At 37.9% G+C, this 20,480-nt stretch overlaps 1 protein-coding gene across 1 annotated transcript in view; it reads left to right on the top strand.

Moving 5' to 3' along the window:
- The first annotated feature begins 16,137 nt into the window (after positions 1-16,137).
- The window catches only part of LOC101397659 (neurexin-3), a 964,554-nt gene continuing 960,211 nt past the window's right edge, over positions 16,138-20,480 (top strand). The window contains exon 1 of the mRNA XM_087448107.1: positions 16,138-16,337. Coding sequence (XP_087304233.1) covers positions 16,163-16,337 — 175 coding nt within the window. The 5' untranslated portion in view covers positions 16,138-16,162. The remainder of the gene's footprint in view (positions 16,338-20,480) is intronic.

Here is a 20,480-nt window from a genome sequence, read left to right as displayed (position 1 = left end):
CATTCGTCAAGCCGTGTTGAGGCAGTGTCCCGCGTAGAAGAGCTACAACTCTACAACTACAATACACAACTATGTACTGGGGCTTTGGGGAGAAAAAAGGAAAAAAAAAGGAAGATTGGCAGCAGATGTTAATGCAGGGCCAGTCTTCCTCAAAAAAAAAAATAATAGTAATAACAATATTGATAGAAGGCTTGAGAATGGGAAGATCTGAGATATGCCACTCCTGTATATGCAGTCAAATGATTATCTTCCTGCTGACTATTATTTTTTCTCCCTAGTGTTTTACAGTAGCTATTTGCCATTTATATCATCAGGCAAACAAGGTTACTTCTCTTCAGCCATTACCCCAGATGACTGTAGCCAAAATTAAAGCTCTACAAGGTAGGAACTTTATTTTATCCATTTCCAGATCCCCAGTCTAGAACGGTGCCTGGAAACATAATAGGTACTCAAAAACTATGTGTTGAATAAATAAGCTCAACTATTGACAGAGTAAATCTGCCCTAATGATTTGGAAATGAATACCACAAATGATGTAGTCTCCCAAGAAAAGCATGTCCTACTGAGAGTTGGCCAGGGGGTTGGTGATCTGATGTGTCAGCCTGGGACATTATGGGATCTAGCATTCATTCTTTTTTGTTGTTGTTGTTGTTTAGTGCAGTAACATTGGTTTATAACATTGTATAAATTTCAGGTGTACATCATTATACTTCTATTTCTCATAGATTACATCATGTTCGCCACCCAAATACTAATTACAACCCATCACCACACACATGTGCCGAATTATCCCTTTTGCCCTCCTCCCTCCCCGCTTCCCCTCTGGTAACCACCAATCCAATCTCTGTCTCTATGTGTCTCTTTATTGTTGTTATTATCTACTACTTAATGAAGGAAATCATGCGGTATTTGACCTTCTCCCTCTGACTTATTTCACTTTGTGTAATGCCCTCAATGTCCATCCATGTTGTCACAAATGGCTGGATTTCATTGTTTCTTATGGCTGAGTAGTATTCCATTGTGTATATATACCACATCTTCTTTATCCATTCGTCCCTTGATGGACACTTAGGTTGCTTCCAAGTCTTGGCTATTGTGAATAACGCTGCAACGAACACAGGGGTGTATGTATCTTTATAGCATTCATTCTAATAACTTTCTAAGGGTTGCAAAACTATGTGGAATTCAATTCCAGAGGCAGTTTATTAACCTGTGCAACTGTAGATTCTACTGTACACAAAAGTAGAGTTGTGAGATTTCCCTTGATTAATTCTCTTTTTACTCTTAGTCATATCCACTAGAAGAGATATCTTTTAATTCATGCCCTATGTGGATTGGATGTAACATCCGACACTGTGGCAAATCTTTTGTATTCCCATTCCGTTGCTAACTCTGCTTAAGTGCTGTTGGAAATAGCTTATATATATGTGTATATATAATATTTACATCATATAAAATATATATATGAATATATCATATATATATAATGAACACATATGTGTTTCAACAATATTCTGAACCAAGTGCTTCAATAGATCTATAAGTATATATATGTATGGATCTATTGAGTGATTTGTTTCAGAACATTGCTGATTTTGTACAACCTGATTTTGGAAGCAGAATCCCAATTTAAAAAAAGAAAGGTTTTTAATATCTCCATCAGAAAAAAGCCCAGGCTTTTAAATATTACCTCAATTTCCTCAGTTATAAAATATAAAGTTTGAACGCAGGTAAATTTTAACTTTCTTTCTAATTCTAAATTTCTGTGCAATTCAGAGAGAGTAATCTCACAACTTCTATGCTATTTTTTTCTGACAAAGTGACAAGATACTGATTCTACTTTAATCAGTTAATCAAACTTCTGGAAATTTCTTCATTGGTTTGACTTTTCTAGAAAATTTACCTTATATTCCTAGACAATTTGATTTTCTTTCATGTTGAAATAACGGCCCAGTCTCTCCTTGTAAAAAGTATGTGTAAAACAGGTTTGTTGAGCTGGTGTATTGTGGAACAGTTGACAGGTAGAAAGTGTATTCTCTTTAGCTGCCTTAGAGAACTTGTTTCTCTGATCTGGCTTTAGACAATACTGAAGAAATCACATTTCAGCGAGCACGGTTGTGTGCAGAACGGTGCTCCGAGCCTCAACCCAGTCATTTGGGAATTGCAACACCAACAATTAGCCTGGGAAACACAATGAGAACAGGCATGTGGTTGGCCATTAATCACTTTGCTATGTCAGCTCAATCCTATTGTGTAATAATATTCTAGAATAAAGCAAAGGTGATAGGTATGCAAATCCATTCACTACAGATCCACACCTGCAGTCAGTCATCCTTGTGGATGGTTCAGAGGTAAAACTTTTATTCATATGTTAGTACCATCAATAGTACCATCAGATGATAATGAGAGAGCATTATCAGATACCATCAATGATAATGAGGGAGCAAATGCATTCTCTGGAATAATGACAAGAAGGATATGACAGAGGGAGGCAGCAAGCTTTGGGCAAAAATGAAAGTCTACAGAATAGTGCTGTCTTTCAGGATGGGTAGCATAGCTGGACCAGGATATCAGGTCCTTCACTGAACATAGTCTGCCCATGACTGTTATGAGCCATGCTTTGCATCAAAGGTAAATATGAAAGCTCTACTTCTGAGGTTCTTGAGTGCAATCTCTACCATGATTGTGAAAGTAGACCCATTGTGTAGGGAATTTGAGAACAAAAGAAATCAGAATGCCCACCTTATTTCTCTATTTAGTCCAAGTAGACTTCATAATGAAGAGGAAGACTAACAAAGCACTGTAATTAACCCTTCACAATTACATTCCACTTTACAGTTTGCAGAGTTTTCAAACATATTTTCTTATATGATTTTTGAATATTTTTCAAGATTTACATAAGGGAAAAGGGAGATCAGAGAAGGTATGGCTCTCCCAAGGTTGCATGCCCCTGAGAGGTGGAGCTCAGAGTGGCCTCTTGATACCTAGGCTCTTTCTACTGACCAATGCTATCTCTAATATGGAAGTATCCTCATGTGGAAGCAATGGGCCATCTCTAGACATCAGGGGAATTAAAACACACACATGCACACATGCACATACAAAATTCATTGAGCACCCTTAATATCAGACATTTGGATATTTACACATTAATGCTTCATGGTTCACCTTTGTGATGGATACCTTTTCTTTGCAACTCTAGATCTAGATTCTCCACTCTTCTCTACTTTTCTCCACTCAGCTTTGCACCCTGTACGGTTATCCCATATAGACTGCATTAACAGGCTTCCTTGCCCTCTGTATACGAGTTGAGTTTGCCCAATGGGAAGCACGTAAGGGAGATAAGGAGAAAGGATGAGAATGAGGTCTGAATATTTAATTTCCTGTCTCTCTCCCTGTGAAATGGCTGCGCATTGGCTGTGCCCCTGGACCTAAGGTCACAGCTCTTGTGAGGTAGTCATAGCTCACTCCCTTGTTTTCTCTCTCTTCCTCAGAGTTCTGGCAACTGAACTTCTCCTTGATCCATCAGGCCTGGGGGTAGTAATAATAATATTGGGGGTCTACTCTTAATAGCCCTGAATACTGTGTTACCCCTGGAGTGTTCACTATCCCCTACCCATATCTTTGTAAATATTACCTTTATTAAACCTTCATCAAATGGCACAGTTTAAGTGGGTCCTTTGGTTCCTATTGATATCCTGAATAATTCAGTGTTATTATTGCACATTTTATGGGTGGGGAAACTGAGGCCCAAGAATGTTTCACAGTTAAATAACTTGCAGATCTAGGATTTCACCCAAATCTTCTAACTCCAAGCTTATATACTCACAGCGACAGCACACTGAGCAAAGATTCTGAATGGGGAGGCTGATCCATATGTGTAATTACAGCTCTACACAGTAGAGCTCACATGAATTGACTCAAAGAGTCAGAGCAATTCTGGAAATATACCACCATCATTTATAAATATTGTGTTTTGAAACTTCATAACATGTTTGCAAAATAAAGCAATGACACTAGTAAATGGAAGAAAATTTGATAAGATTGCATCTGGTCTCTCACCACACCATTCAGTCTTCCCTGCACCACCAGAGTTAGCCTAAAAAGCAAGTCTGATCATGTCACTTCCTGTCTAAAAGCACTCTATATTGACTAATATCCAAACTTCCTAACTGTGCTTATTTGGTCTTTTATGATGGACCCTGTATATATCCCTCCAGTCTTAGCACTACCACTCCAATCCGTATGCTCTAGCCCCTATGGAAACTCTATAGTGGTTCTCAACTGGGAGTGATTCTTCCCTCAAGAGGTGTTTGGCAATGTTTGAAGACACTTTTGGTTGTCATGACAAAGGGAATACTACTGGCACCTAATGGATGGAGGCCAGGGCTACTGCTAAACATCTTACAATGCACGGGGCAGCTTCCACAACAAAGAGTTATCTGGTTCAAAATGTCAGTATTGTCACTGCTGAGAAATCCTATTCTACTTTCACCGCATTGAACTCCTCCTGATCCTTGAATTTGCAGCATTATATCTAACATTTACCAGATGCTATGCCAAACACTGTGCTTAATATATAATTTCATTCCATGCCTTTGTTAACTGTGTACCTGTATGCTGCTCCCTCAGCTGGAATGCCTTCCCATTCCTCTCTTTGTGGTTCACTTTTCTCATCCTTGAAACACAAGTTATATACCCTCTCCCTAACAACTGTATACCTCAGGCAAAGGTATAGATGCCTGACCTAAATTCCCACAACACTTTGTTCGTTCTTTAGTGTAACAATTTACCTATTTGTGTGTATAATTCCAATTTGCTATAAGCTTGTTAAAGACAGCAACCATGTTATTTGTGTCCCCCCCCCCCATTTCAGCATGGTGTCTGGCATATGTTAAGATATTAATCATTGAATGAATGAGAAAATATTATTACAAGCAGTGGACAGATTTCTTCTGAATTGTGTTATGTTTAATTTTTATAATTAAAGTCACATTTTGAATTCAGTAGGAAAAAAATGGCTATTTAAGAGAAAGCTACATGAATTCTTTGGTCAAATGAACATTTTCTTAAAAATTATACATCTCATAAACCAGGATTTCTGAATCCCCTGTTTCTTTTTTCTTTATGAATACTAAAAAATATGGAAACATACACACCTGCTTTTCTTAAAGTGATAAATGTCCATCAGAATTTTTGTCGTGGCTTCAGAGGGCTCTAGTTTTTTAGGGATGAGAAGCCAATATGCCTGGATGTTATGGCAGCATTATGTTGAGAATGTGAAAAGTTTGTTCTTCTCAGCCTTGTCCACAAGAGGGAAGACATCACCTCATATCAATTTTGTTGATTCCCTGGAACTGTTGGCTATTGTTGGGTCTGCTCAGAGCTAGAGATTTATGTTGCTCCTGCTGCTACAAAATTCAGAATTAGAACCTGGCAGGCGTTCCTGCATAGATTTGCACACTGTTTAGGATTGGCCCAGTTTGGGTGGAGAGGAAGCAATCTGTGTATTTTGGAAGCTTTGTCAGAATAAAATACACTTAAGAAGTGTGTGAGGCCAGTAGCTGCCTGAGTGAGCAGGAGGATGTCTTGAAGGTGCAAAAAGAGAAGAAGGCGAGGGTACTTTTTCTTACAAGATTGGCCGTGAGAGTATCTTCTCTCCGGAGGAGATGGCTTACAGGCTGGTGGGAATATAGTGCTAGAAAGTCTTCCTGGTATGCCAGCTGCAAAATGAGGACTGGCAAAGTCTACTACATGAAAGCACATTGCTAATTGCTTATAGCACTGTATTGATGTCAATGGCCCTATGCATTTGCTAGCAATATCGCATCAATTGTGTTGTCTAATACTTTTGCATTACCCTTGTCCTATTACTGCCTGCCATTCAGGCTTTCTCCTTCAAGACTATAGTAGATGTAAATGGTGTCACTTTCTAGTGTGTGTAGACAAGAAGAACCTCTGTACCATTCACTTCCTACAGTCCATTTTCCCTATAGTTTTCACTTCTCTTCTTGATTAGGACTTCATCATATCTAAAACAATATATGCTTATAATAAGACTGAAGAACACTCAGTTTTGATTATTTCCTATCTGTTTCTTTGGTGTTAGATGTAATAATTTGATTAGGAAAAGCAGTGGGAAGATAGTAAGGAAAAGTTGCCTTCCAAAAACTCCCTCTTTCAAGTTAAACAAAAAACAATATACCAGCCAAATAATTATTAGCCCAAAGTAAGGAAAGAGGCAAAACTCTGTGTCATAAATCTCAAAAAGTAGGAGCAAGAAAAATGATTCTGAAGCCGAGACAAGAATGGCCAATCATGATGAGGCTGCCAACCCTGCCTATAGTCTATAGGGATAGTTGATAAAAGTATTGAAAATTATCCCTAATACCTTTATAGAGGGAAATAAATAGACTGAGTAGATGTTCTCATTGGGTCCCACTTTTGAGAGAAGAGTAGTGGAAATGGTTGCAGGAGAGAAATACAGGTAACAGAAACAGACAATGGGACTGAGAATCAAGAGAGAAGTCATCAGGGCTAAATGGAGCAGCAGTCCTTCAGAAATGAGAACACGGTCGTGGTAGCTAAAAGATTACACACAGTCTTACTGAGCTCTTCATCTCTCCCTTAATTTCCTTCCTGTACTTCACCATCTCTCAAGCTACAGAAAGAAAAGTATATACAACTAAAAAATATGAGGCCATTAAACTGTAGATGACTCAGAGTCAATAAGTCACTGAAACTATATCTGAACAATTAAAAACTCTGGACAGAGCCACTTGAATACGAGCAAGAAAGTCAATTACATGACAGTGCAAATGCAAAACAGCAGAAAAATAAAATAAAAATATAAAAAAGACATGTAGCTTAGAAAAGTCAAAGAATTTGATCTAGAAGAAAATAAGCACAAGGACAGAAAAATTTCCCATGAGCTATATTCTGTAGCTCATATGCGCTAGAGAATAACTCAAGAAATTTTAATTTAATGCCATAATAATTCAAAGTAAAATTAAAACAAATTACCTGAGTGAAAGGGAAAGGGATATTGTAGATGGAAGGAAAAATATGGGAGCCAAAATAATGCCATCACATAACTAATTTGAAACAATTAGTAACAACGGGGGGCAGAGAAGATGTGGCCAAAAATTGAAGTATTGCAGAGGGAAAAATGCTTGAGACCGTTATATTAAGTGTTGATGAAAAAGTCCAAGAGACTAAATGCATCATAGAGAAACTAAGAAATGTGGAAGACAGACAGGATAATTGGATCCCTGAAATAGAAAAACTGAATAGTTTAACAAAGAAATTGTCCAATGGTATCAAACCAGAAATTTTTCTTAATGTAAAGAACTGACTCTAAAGTTTAAAGTAGCGTGCTGGGTTCTAAGAGAATTTGATATAATATACTCAACACTGAGATGTGTATTGATTATATCATTGGACTTCAAGGAACAAAATAATATTCTTCAGGCATGTACACAAGATTTACATCATTTTCCACCCACAAGAGAATGCTGGCATTAAACAATCTCAAGTACAATAAAGCAATGTCTATAAAATTCTGCATGAAATAAAAGTGCAACTCAAGAATTATATGCACCCATGACAAAGAACACAAACACATATTCACAAATATGAAGAAATTTTGGTAATATAACACTAGTGAGCTCTTTCTAAAAAGATATTACCAAAATCCAAGCATTTAAAAGATGAAATAAAATTACTTAGAAATGGAGAAACTGTGATGAAAGACTTGATGAGAACAATGACAACATTTAAATATACAACAAACACTTGATGATTGTACACATTATGAATATACAACAAAGCATACCTGTGTGTCAGAGGTCCCCAGAATCATCCTGAATCTGGATAATTCTCTGAAAGGACTCATAGGATCTAGAAGCTGTTATATTCATGGTTATGGTTTATTACAGCAAAAGTTACAGAGTAAAATCAGCAAAGTGAAAAGACACATGGGGTGAAGTCTAGAGGAAACCAGGCGTAAGATTCCAAGAGTCCTCTCCCAGTTGAGTTGAACAGGATGTACTTAAGTCCTCCAGCAATCATGTGTGACAATACATGTAAAATGTTGCCAACCCGGGCAGCTCCCTGTACCTGGAATCCAGGAATTTTGTTGAGGGTCAGTCACCTAGGCATACAATGCTTGTGTTACTGATTTCAGTTACTGATGCTCCAGACCCCCAGAGGGAAAGCAGGCATTCACCATAAATTACATTGCTTGTATAAACTATCTAGACCAACTGGTACAATGTGGCTTGAGACCTTAGGCGTGCAAAGCACACTTGTCAGACAGAACATCCCAAGAGCTCAATTCCCAGGATCTGGTGAAGGGCCAGTCATGAAAATAGGCTTTTCTTGGGAATGTACAGCGTTCGAATAACCCAGATCTTTTGAGTTAACTCTTTCCTATATAACATGTGATAAAAATAACAAAAAGTACCAACAAAAATTCATAGAAAATGGGAGAGAATAATGTTCTCACTTTTCGTAGGAGGAAGGCAGTCTTTACTGGCTAAATTTGAAACAGAGTTCAAAATAATGATGCCAATGTTTTCATGTTTTTAATGTCTTGTAAATTTTAGTGAGTTCTTTTAGATAATACTTCTCTTAAAAATTTATTTGAGATTTGAATTTTTTTCTTTTGTTAACCTCATGTAAAATGCAAGTTAATTTTAATTAAATAACATATATCTTGTAAAGTGTTCGTATTTATCCTTTTATCTGTATATATGCTTAAAAGAATATCTGGAAATATGCTCCCCTAATGTTAATGATGATTATTTCTTGGTGGTGTAATGTGGAATGTTTGAAAATTTCTTCTTTATATATATCTGCATCTCTTAGATTTTTAAATAGTGAGCCTATGCTATTTAAAAAAAAAATAAAACCGTTAATGTGATTTTTCTTTTAAAAAGCAAGAGGAGAATGAAGGACTGAGGAAATCATGACTCTCTGAGACTAGTTTAACACAGGTTGGGAATAGTGCTCTTATTGTGAAAGGAGTTCAAGCATTGTGTCGATAAAAGAATACCCACAAAATAAATACTATCGTTTTTTTGCTTTCTGTATTGTTTCTCTTAACACAAGAATTTAATAGAAAACTTTTTCCACACTGATTTCTATCACATTACTCAATATTTTAGTGCCAACCCCTTCCTTCATTTGGGGAGGTCTCTGAATTTCAGTGGGAGTGTAGATTTTCCCCTTGCTGACCAGAGATGAGAATGTAGAGAGAAGCCATTGATCATTGAGGTTGAAGAACAATCAGACAATAAGAAAAAAAATAGTGCTAAAATGTGTTTTTAAATGTCACAATGATTAAATAATATTAATAATTTATACCCCTGTAGAAACAGAAATGGGCCTACTATCACAAATACAAATATATATCCCTTGGGGATAAGTAAAATTTTATGGGGAAAGATATGTGAGACATTTGTAATACTCAAAATAGGGGAACTCTGGAGCGGATGGGCGAGGCATTTAGCAGACCCTCTCCCCAGTGAAACAACTGTTTAACTGGTGAAAATTATTAAAACACACACATACACATACACACACACACACAACCATTTAAAATCTCTGAAAATTATTTTAAGGACATAGAACAAATGGAGAAACATTTATTTAAGGGATCCACTAAATCTCACTAAGAAAAGTGAGAACTATGGTGTTTAAACCACAATCTGCTCCCATCTCCTACCCCACCAGTGCTCCTTGTTATGGAAACTTTATTCCAGGTGGATATGGCCTAGAAGGCAGGAGCTCCCTCTCCCACCAGTTACCCTAGGGCTACAGTTTTTTCACCTCAAAAGAGGCAAGCCACCAGTTCCAACTCAACTCACCTCAGTTCCACGTTGCAGAAGCAGTATTCCTGGTAGGCACAGCCAAGAATAGAGCCTGCTTCTCCCACCCAGTCCCCATTCATAGGGCAGAAGCTTTATCCCAGGTACGGCATGTCAATAATATTGGGGCTCCAAGTGTCCCTGTCCCAGCTTATTCAAATGTCCCATGTTGGGAGGGGCAAGCTAAGAAGACTAGAGTCTACCATCTTCCCCCAGTGCCCACTCACAGTCTGGGAATGTCATTTGAGGAAAAGTGGGCCATTGTTTCTGCACCCAGCAGCTGGGTGCACTGTCAACAGAGGTTCTGCCCAGGGATAGATTGCAAAATGTAAGGAGGGAGAGCTCTACAACTCTGCCTGAGGTGACTGACTATTTGGAACAGAGCTTAGAGAAGTTCATGGCTAAACGGCTTTTGAAAACAATGGAGATCTTGGTGACTAGCAATTCTGAGGGGGCAGGTAGCTCTATAACACCAGAGGCAATGAGCAAAATGGCCGACCAGCTAGAGGTGTAAAAAGAGAATCAGGGATAGAGAAAGCCGCAAAGAGCCATCCTGGGACCACATTCATCCCTGGGGGTCTGGATGGTTGCGCACGTTTGCTAGGCTACACTTACTCAGGGCTAATTAAAGTAGGACTTGGGGCAGATTTGAAAGCATTCCTAAGCCTCACACATATCCATCAGCAAGGGGAAGAGCCTTATTGGCTAAAGGGGCTTAAGCACAACCTCTCAACAAACATCAACTGAACAATAAGCTACTTTTATCCAGGGTGTACTCCTAGGAAACCAGGCATAAAAATAAAACCACATTTATCCTTGGTGGTCTATAAAACTGTGCATATTCCAGGGCTGCACATGCTCAGGAGTGACAGGAGTGGAAACTTCCAAGTACTAATCTCTGCTTGAACATGAGGCAAAATCTTAAACTCTCTGAACTATGAAAACAGTCTCCAAGTCACACACATCCACCAGATAAAGGATAAAAATTAACTGACTAAGGGGACTTAAGCATAATATTTGACCAATAATTGGCTTATACTGACGCAGGGACAGTACCTAGGAAGGCAGGCTAAAAGAGAAAAACAGGGAAAGGGGCCAGCCCTATGGCATAGTTGTTAAGTTCTGTGCGCTCTGCTTCTGCAGCCTGGGTTCGCAGGTTCAGATCCTGGGTGCGGACCTAACACCACTCGTCAGCCATGCTGTGGTGGTGACCCACATACAAAGTGAAGGAAGATACTGGCAACAGCTGTTAGCTCAGGGTGAATCTTACTCAGAAATACAAAAGAAAATTATCGGAGCAAGGACATCAGAGCCTTCACATTGCTGGGAAAATATATATTGTAGAATTAGTTCAGCCAAGTCATTAAACTAATAAACAAATGAAGAAACAAATAACAAGAACTAGCCCTGGTGGTCACAGTGGTGTGTGGAGGGAGCAGAACCCAGAATTGCAGCACTCTGTTGTCTAAAATGTCCAGTTTTCAACAAAAAATTGTGAAACATGCAAAGAAACAGGAAAGTGTGACCCATACACAGGAATAAATGCAGACAATAGAAACTGACTTTGAGGGAGCCCAGATGTTGGACTTAGCAGACAAAGACTACACAGAAGCTATTATAAATATGTTAAAAGAATTAAGGAAACTATGCTTAAAGAATTAAAGGAAAATAAGATAATAATTATTCATCAAATAGAGAATATTAATAAGGAGATTAAAATATGTATAAATAAATATAAATTTATTTTTCAACTCCAAAATTTCCATTTGGAGATTTCATATATATATGGTAGGCACACAAAATATATAAATTTTAGAGTTCAGAAGTGCAATAACCTAAACAAAAGATTCACTAGAGGGGCTCAACAATAGATTTGAATTGGCAGAAGAAAGAGTCAGCAAACTTGAAGATAGATCAATAGAGATTACACAATCTGAATAGAAGAAAGAAAAATGAATGAATATAAATGAACAGAGTACCAGAGAAATGTGAGGCACCACTAACTGTAGCAACATATGTATGATGGGAGTACTGGAAGGAAAGGAGAGAGAGAAATAGTCAAAGAATTAGTGGCTGAAAATTTCCCAAATTTGATGAAAAACACTAATCTACACATCAAAGAAGCTCAATGAATTCTAAGTAGGAGAAATACAAAAAGATTCACATCCAGACCCATTATTAAAAAAATGTTGAAAGCCAAAGATAAAGAGAAAATCTTGTAAGCAGCAAGAGAAAAAGGACTCGTCATTTATGAGGGCACCACAGTAAGATTAACTAATGTCTTTCCAGAAACAAGGGAGGCCAGAGATGGTGAGACAACATCCAAAGTGCTGAAAGAAACGTAACTGTCAGCCAAGAATCCTATAGCCAACAAAGCTATCTTTCAAAAGTGAAGGTGAACTGAAAACATTCCTAGGTGAACAAAAACAGAGAATTTGTTGCTAGTATACTTGCCTTATAAGAACTACTAAAAGAAGTTCTTCAAGCTGAAAGGAAGTGAGAGCAGATAGTAATTTGAATCTACATGAAAAACAAAGAGCTCCAGGAGAGGTAATTATGTAGGTAATGATGAAAGACAATATAATTACACATTTCTTTTTCTTCCTTCTCTTAACTGATTTAAAAGACAATTGCATAAAACAATATCTATAAAATTGTATTGTGGGGCCTATAACATATAGAACTGTAATATATTTGACAATAAAACACAAATGAATGAAACTGTATTGGAGAAAGGAAATTACACCAGATGGTAACTTGAATGCACAAGAAGAAATGAAGACAAACAGAGATGGTAAATAATAACCTTAATTTTTTTTAAGAAAAACTTCTATAAATATATTTGAGCTCTCCTTTCTTTTCTTTACTCTTAAAAATACATAAATTTTTATAAAGCAAATTATTATAACAATGTATTGTTGAATTTGCAAGATATATAGACATAATTTGAATAACACTAATAACACAAAATAAGGAGGAAGGGAAGAGAGTTATGTAAGAGTAAAGTTTCTATATCTTACTGGAATTGTTAGTATAAATATGAATTAGATTTTGATAAATTGAGATGTGTATTGTAAACCCTAGAGCAAGCACTAAGAAAGTAGCTCAAAAAATATAGTTAAGAATCATTAAAGGAATGAAGGTAGTATGCTAGGAAATACTCACTTAAGACAAACGGAAGTGATAAAGGAAGAGAAGAGGAATAAAATAGGGGAACTATCTAAGTACCATTACGTGAGCATCCCATGATGTGGTCTCTCAATTTTCAATGATCCCACAGATTTTAGACTGAATAACTTTCTTTATTTCAACTCATTATTTCCCCCCAAATTAGTTTTCTATCATGGTGCTCCTCGTGTTTGAAATCTCTTAAGCAAATTAATATGATTCCTGGAACAGGTTTTGTTTCAGCTGATTCCTATATGAAATTTTCTGCTTCATTGTGCTCCCCTTAAAAATGTTAGGTTGATAATAAACAGAACATACTCACAGAGATGCACACAAAGGTACACATTGAGATACACACTTTATTTTGTACTATTAGCTGTTTAACTACGTAGTCACTTGATGTTTATTCTCTAATACTACCAACATTGACATAAAGATACATCCATTTATACATACGTTCTGGCACTACACGCATCCAGAGGGATAAAAGCGACCGTTAATTTTGGAATGTATTTAAATTGAATACATCAGAACAACCATTTCATGGCTCACTGAATACCCTAATAGCTGTTAAAAAGGAGTATATATTTATACACACATGAGTGTGTATAGTAGGAAGTACATAGTAATGATTAGTGGTCTTCAGAATTATACCAACACACAGAGCATTGTGCATATTCATATAGAACAATATATTATTTAGAAGTGTATGTATTATCTATGTTTATATAATTTTGTATGTTCATAAATATACAACTTTAAATAATGGCCTGTATGTATAGTGCACATGCTCGCACTTACACACTCACACACATATACACAAGAACACCACACTCTACCATGAAGCATTATAGATGTGCTTTGAGTGCTTAGAAACAAGGGTGTGCTGCTGGCATAGCTCTCCAACAATTTACCAGAATGCTTAAGTACACAGCCATGAGAATCAGACTGCCTGCATTCAATTCCCAGCTCTGCCATTTGTTAGCTGTGTGACCTGGTATCTACAAAATATAATAATAATATGATCTTCTTCATAGTTTTCTTGTAAGGATTAAATGTCTTCTTAATGCATGAAAAGTCCTAGAACGCACCGGGCAAATAGTAAGTGCACAATAAATTTTAGCTATCATTATTGATCTTCTTTTGATTCTGCTGTTCCAGGAGATAAAATAGTTTCTTTCATATCTGGAGCATGTGTTAAATTTATGTTTCCCATGATAGAACTGATCTTCATAAGATGTCTTTTGTTGTGATGGTGTCTATAACTGTCATAACTTTATCTGTAATCCTCTTAGAGTTTGCAAATTGTAATGTACGGCTATTCGCATGTCATGAGTATTTCCCAGGTGACGGTGGCTTCCCAAGAATCAGCAGGTATATTAAATTGCTTTTCATGAAACTTTCATGTGTTGTGTAAATAAGGTAGGGGTATGATGATTACACAGACTATTTTGAGTACCTTCCATGTGGTCTGCCTGGTCTCTCCCTATTCTGATTCCTCTTATACATGAGGGCAGAAGGTGTCTGTGTCTTTTGTTCACTGTTATGTCCTCAACACCTAGAAGAGTGCCTGGTACTGAGTATCACAAATGAATGCACCATAGTACCTAATAATCTAAAACCATTCGCTTACTTCCCAGTATCTACCAAAGTCCATTGATTTTATTCCTATCTCAAACAACATTTATATAACTACTTCTCAAAATGTGCTTGAAGCTTCTGTTAAATCGAATAGTTTGTTATTATCTGAGCATCCCCCTTGATTCTTTCCTTTAGGTGTAGAGCTGCTACTTTATCTACCTGTCAAATCTGATGCCATCACTTCTTTCATTACAAACTCCACCCATCTACCAAGACCATCTCAGACTCTACCCTATCGGCTCTACTCACCTGCATGCCACTGGCTTTATTGATATATTTTTCCCGGGTCATTTAACCACTTTTATATTCTAGTACAGTAATTTGTGCATGCTGCATCTCCATTCAGAACAGGGACCTTGTCTTTTTCACTTTTAACACCCCCCCCAGTATATTTAGGTAGGTAGCAACTGTTTGGCAACAATAGATATATAATGAGGACCTACTCAGTGCAAGATACTGAGCCCGTGACAGGTTGGCTTCATAGGAATGTGAGTGATATTCTATTCCTGTGATCTCTAAAAATATTTGCTAAATGAATAATTGCCAAATTCACATTTTGAGAAACATGGTGTTACAGAACAGGCCCTGGACTTGGTATTGGATATACTGGGTTAAAATCCAGGTTGCATGACTTTGGATGATAACATCCCCCTCCAGGATCCTTGTTTTTCTCTTTGAAAGTAGGAATAATAGACCCACATTGTAACACTAAGTGAGATAACGTAATGGGATCAGAGGTGGAGGCGCTCCTAACCAAAGTGCTTGGACTGGAAAAGGTATCAAATAAGAATGAGTTTCTTCCTTCCTAATAGGTGTGCTATTAAAATAAAAGTAAAATGATTGGTTCTCAGAGTGTCATTAGCTTTTCGTTGTTCTTGTTCTAGCTCTAGCTCTATCAGTCTTCTTTGAATGGGCCAAACAAACTCTTACACTGCCTGGCCACTAGGGATATTATGGGGCCAGGCTATGCTGCTGCTCTTTCCTCCTTCTAGAAGCCCTCTGGCAAATATCTATTTGTTTACTGGGGTGGTTATAAATTACTGCTTTCCTCTTATTCTTCATGAAATACTTATGTGAGTCTAATTTTTGTTTAATGTATTTTTGTTTTGTCTATAGCATATAGAATTACAATTACTACTACTTGTGGGGGCATTTTCACTTTTGCAAAATGCCTTCACATCCATTATCTCATTTGGTACCCTTGACAAGTCTGTGAGCATGGTAGGGGAGGGACCAGTGCCATCATATGGCTTTTGCAAATAAGGAAACAGAACCCCAGAGTCTAAGTGGTCTGCCCAAGGTCACATAGCTTAAAAGTGGCAACAATGGAGGTCTATCACACACAAGTCACCAGGCTACAAAATTGGTGCCTTCTCCACTCTACTCTACTTACCTGGGAAGCAAAGGGGAACTCTAATATCCTTATCCTAACATCTCCTCCATTTTTCTTTGCAGAGGCGTCCATCTTGAGCTACGATGGCAGCATGTACATGAAGATCATCATGCCCATGGTCATGCACACCGAGGCAGAGGATGTGTCCTTCCGTTTCATGTCCCAGCGAGCTTATGGGCTGCTGGTGGCCACTACCTCCAGGGACTCTGCTGACACCCTGCGTTTGGAGCTGGATGGGGGGCGCGTCAAGCTCATGGTTAACTTAGGTATCGTATGAAGTACCCTCTGCCACTCTGTTTGGGCTTGTCTTCCCTTTCTTTTCTGATTTTCATTGGTTTGACTGAATTCTTTGTTTGTTTCTTGAAAGTTAGCTACTCACCTCTTGTTTAATAGACCAAGGATAAAACCCAACAGCAACAAACACCTTCTCCTTGTTTCTGCATGAGGTTTTGATGTCAATTTCTGGTTTCTGACAGTGGTGGTTTCTTTACTAGATTATTTGTTTTCTAAGTTTCCTTTCTTGGTTTTTTGAAACCGTTTAGCTTTGTGTAAAACACGCTACTTTGGTCCATCTTTTGATCAATCACATTCCCATTAAGTCCAACTCCTTGGTCACCACTCAAAACAGTCAAAGCTGAGGGCAGGGATAGGGCAGGAAATGGAGGCAAAATGGGCGGTTGGGATTGGAGAGAACTAAGCTTTGTGAGTAGGATGAGAAATGCATTGTTTCTAGCTCCACGATGACTATTCAAATGGGGAATTCTGGTGGCCTCCATGACACTGGTATCTCCTTATACTTTCTCCTAGTGGAGAGCACAAGTCAAATTGTTTCTGTTGTCCCATTGGAGAAATAATTCTATAAGTTTAGAGTCTCTGACGTGTGGAAGGAATATGTGGCTCCTGATATGTATCCCCATCTTCCTTCCAGTCAGTCTTACCCATCCTTCAGGACACTTTTCTATAGAGATTGTTACATCACACTGTTACTCACCAATTACTGTGTTCTCCTCATAAAATACATTTCCATATTTCCTTAGTATTGAAAAATTATGACAATTTCAAATTTGTAGCTTTATTGGGAGAAGATCTGTTCTTCCACTGTAATTACCTTAAACAGATACTTCAGAAATTCCCTGCTTATGGCCTCACATTCTCTCCTGCTACTGACCATCTTGACTGGATTCTAACTGATCTTCTATGGAGAATGGGAACCTCTTGGTTTTTAGAAGGAAAAAAACCAACTTCTGTTTCTGCTGATTCTGCTCAGTAGAAAGTCAGTGCCCTGTGTTGACGGGGTTAGTGGTATAGCTTATTCCAAACTTTCTAAGCCTGTAATTTGTTTGGGTATGTAGAATATGTTTGGATATAAAATTCATTTATAAAAATGTCAGTGGAATGGCTTGTGTGAGGCATAGAGAAAACACGATGGACAAATATACCAGATGCAAGACCATATAAAACCCTAAATGGCCTGGTGGGAAGGTCTTATACCAGTCTTATCTGCTGTCAAGTCAACTGATCACACCTGAAAATTGCCTACACTGCAATCTAAAAATCTCTAGGACACAGAGGACTGTTTTGAGCAGTGGCTTGTTTAGTTATGTCTTTTTTTCCTTCCAATTTGCAGCTTTTATAATACTATGTCCTTTTTCTTGCCCAATCTCATTTGATTTCTATTGTCAGTGTGTCTCTTGGTTATTTTTTTGTTTGTGTATGTGTGTGTTTGGTTATTTTGGGTTTTGTTTTTCTCTTTTGCTGGATCTTTGTTTGTGTTCTTGAGTTTCCAATCCTCCCCACCATCAGCCATGGTAAATCAAAAGATGGTATTCAACCCTTCAAAGGCCCAAAGCCTGCGGCCCGCATAGCAAACAGCCTTGAGAACAGAGTGTACTGAGCAGCCTGTAGGGGCTGGCATACCCCTGTCCCTCTCACCTTCCCTTCCCTACACCATCCTCCTCCCGTCAAACAAACCAACAAAAGAGTATATGCCTAAAACCAAAACCAGTAGCTGATGTTTGCTTCTCTGAAAAACAGCAGAAGAAATATAAAAATAAAAAAACCCAAAAAACCAAAACAAAACAAGCTTAACTTCCTAACTAGCTCACAGAAAAAGAAGATAAAGACATTTTTTAACTCTGCATCTATTTCAAAGTAGGAGAGAGCCATAGATATAAGGATGATTCAGCCCCATGGTTCCTGGGGAAATGCACACTGTCTTTAAACAGACAGCTTTTTTTTTTCCTTTTTAGATGTTGTTTTGTAAAGATTAGAAAGCTAACTGTGACAGGTCTCACATCTTAGAAGGAAAAGCAGGGAGTGAGTGGAGAGAAAAGGGGATGAAGAAAGAGATGGACAGATTCTCTCTTTCTCTCTTACACACACACACACACACACACACACACAACACAGAGTTAATCATAGATCCCATGTGTATTCCTAGAAGCATTATTTTTCTATTTTAAACTCTTGCCAAAATCTGGGAGATGTGCTTTTCAAAAAGACTCTGCTCTTGCCTCTTGGCTCTTTTCGGTGCACGATCAGTCTAGCTCCTCTGGAGTTGAGACATCTTAAGCAAAAGAGAACTAACCCCTCCCTAGAGAGCACTGTGCTTCTCCAGAAGCAATAGTGACTATTTTTTTCCCTAAAGGGTATGGTTCACCACAATTACCGGTTTGAATTTATTTTTCTTTCAAACTTATCACGGAACACTGAACTTAAATTCCTTGTACTTGTGTATAACTGCTCTTCATATTCATGCTTTTTTTTTGAAGGCTCTCCTTCCACTCCCTCCCCAAAATACACCCCTTCATAAATGTTTTCTTTCTCCTTGTCATGAGTTCATATTTCCCTTTTCTTGGTTGTAGAAGAAAACATTTCCAAGCGGAGTTTGCATTCACCTACATTCCCCAAGAACTAATTTGAAGTGATCATTTTGTTCCCTCACTCAGTTGAAGTTGTGTCTCTTTTCTAGCACAGGCACCAATGATATTCCAATTTATTTCAAATTGGTCACGCATATAAGCTCACGATATAAAAGTCTAGTGTATATTTCCTTGATGTAGTGTGTCTCCTAAATGTCAGAGACTAGAGTTTTCTGAGGGCCTTGTTTGCTAAAGATAGCCAGGGGTGGTAATATAGCAGGCATGAGAAATGTCCAGCAACACACATCACGTTTTTAAAAGTTGGGAGGTTGGCCATTGACCAATCATATTTTGATCTCAGAATTAAAAGATAAAATAATAATATTTTTATTATTGCAGTATATTTAAAGATTTTTTTAAAAACTTGTGTTATTTTAATCTCACAGTGACTTGGTGAGATAAATCAAGAAAGTGTTTTCATGCTTACTGTCACAGATATGAAACAAAGAAAGTCATATATGACTTTTCAAAGCTAACAGAAAGTTGGTGGCAGAGCTGGGACTAAAACCTGTGTTTCTAAACTGCTAGATCAGCACAGGTTATCTGTTATCTCCACAGATCAATACTATGGATCAATGGTGTGACGGTCTTTCTAAAGTCTTTCATGATGGTCACCATTTAAACATGCACAGAGAGAATCTCCTCTTTCCTTAGTGCCTGGTTTGAATTGAACTGCACAGCAGAAAAGTCAGTCAGTATTAGCACAACCTCATTTGTGGTCCTAAGAATCCTCAGCAGAGTACAGGCAACCCTTCTTCGTTGGTGGAGGCTTGTAGGGAGTGTCATGCAGTTTGGTTAATCGCATTCAAATTCTCCAGATGTTCTCTCTCTGGAAACAGACTTGCTGAGTACTGTTTACTCTATACATCATTTAAGACACACAACTCCTAGAAACATTCACCTCTTCTATGCTCAACTCAAAGCTCATCAATATGAAAAATAATAATTTCTCCTCATCTACTAAAATAAAACAAAACTAAAAAAAATGAGCAACACACACATGTCTCAAACATCATGCCAAGGCTAAGGCAAAGAGAGAACTTTGGCTGCTACTGAACATAACTCTAAAGGAAATTGCTTTCCAAAGCTAATTCCCCTGATTTATATTTCATTAAAAAATACATTCTCACTATCAAGACCACCCTCTCAGAGCCTATGAACGAGGGACTGGCATAGATTGTTCCCCTTAGATCACTCATTCTTCAGGTAAAGTAACAAAATAACTCTTCACTTCTTGACTAAACATAACCAATTGTGTGCCATCTTGAAAACTCCAAGTCTTCACGTTAGTTTAAAGACACCATTCAGTTCATGGAATCATTTGGGTGAACCCAGAAGCCAGAGGAGCCCAACCCAACACCTCTCCCTAGACCAGGTCCTTGTCTAAGAATAAAATCCTCAACAGCACAGAAACCAAAGTAGAAAACCACTCCTTGCTTACAGTTCTTGGGTCTGTTGCTTTAGGCCCACTCTTTCTCTTTCCCTCTC

This window comes from Ceratotherium simum, chromosome 24 (assembly GCF_057802395.1).
Source record: "Ceratotherium simum simum isolate JZ-2026a chromosome 24, ASM5780239v1, whole genome shotgun sequence".
In the NCBI taxonomy this organism is placed as follows: Eukaryota; Metazoa; Chordata; class Mammalia; order Perissodactyla; family Rhinocerotidae; genus Ceratotherium; species Ceratotherium simum.
This window is presented reverse-complemented; position numbering and strand designations above follow the sequence as displayed.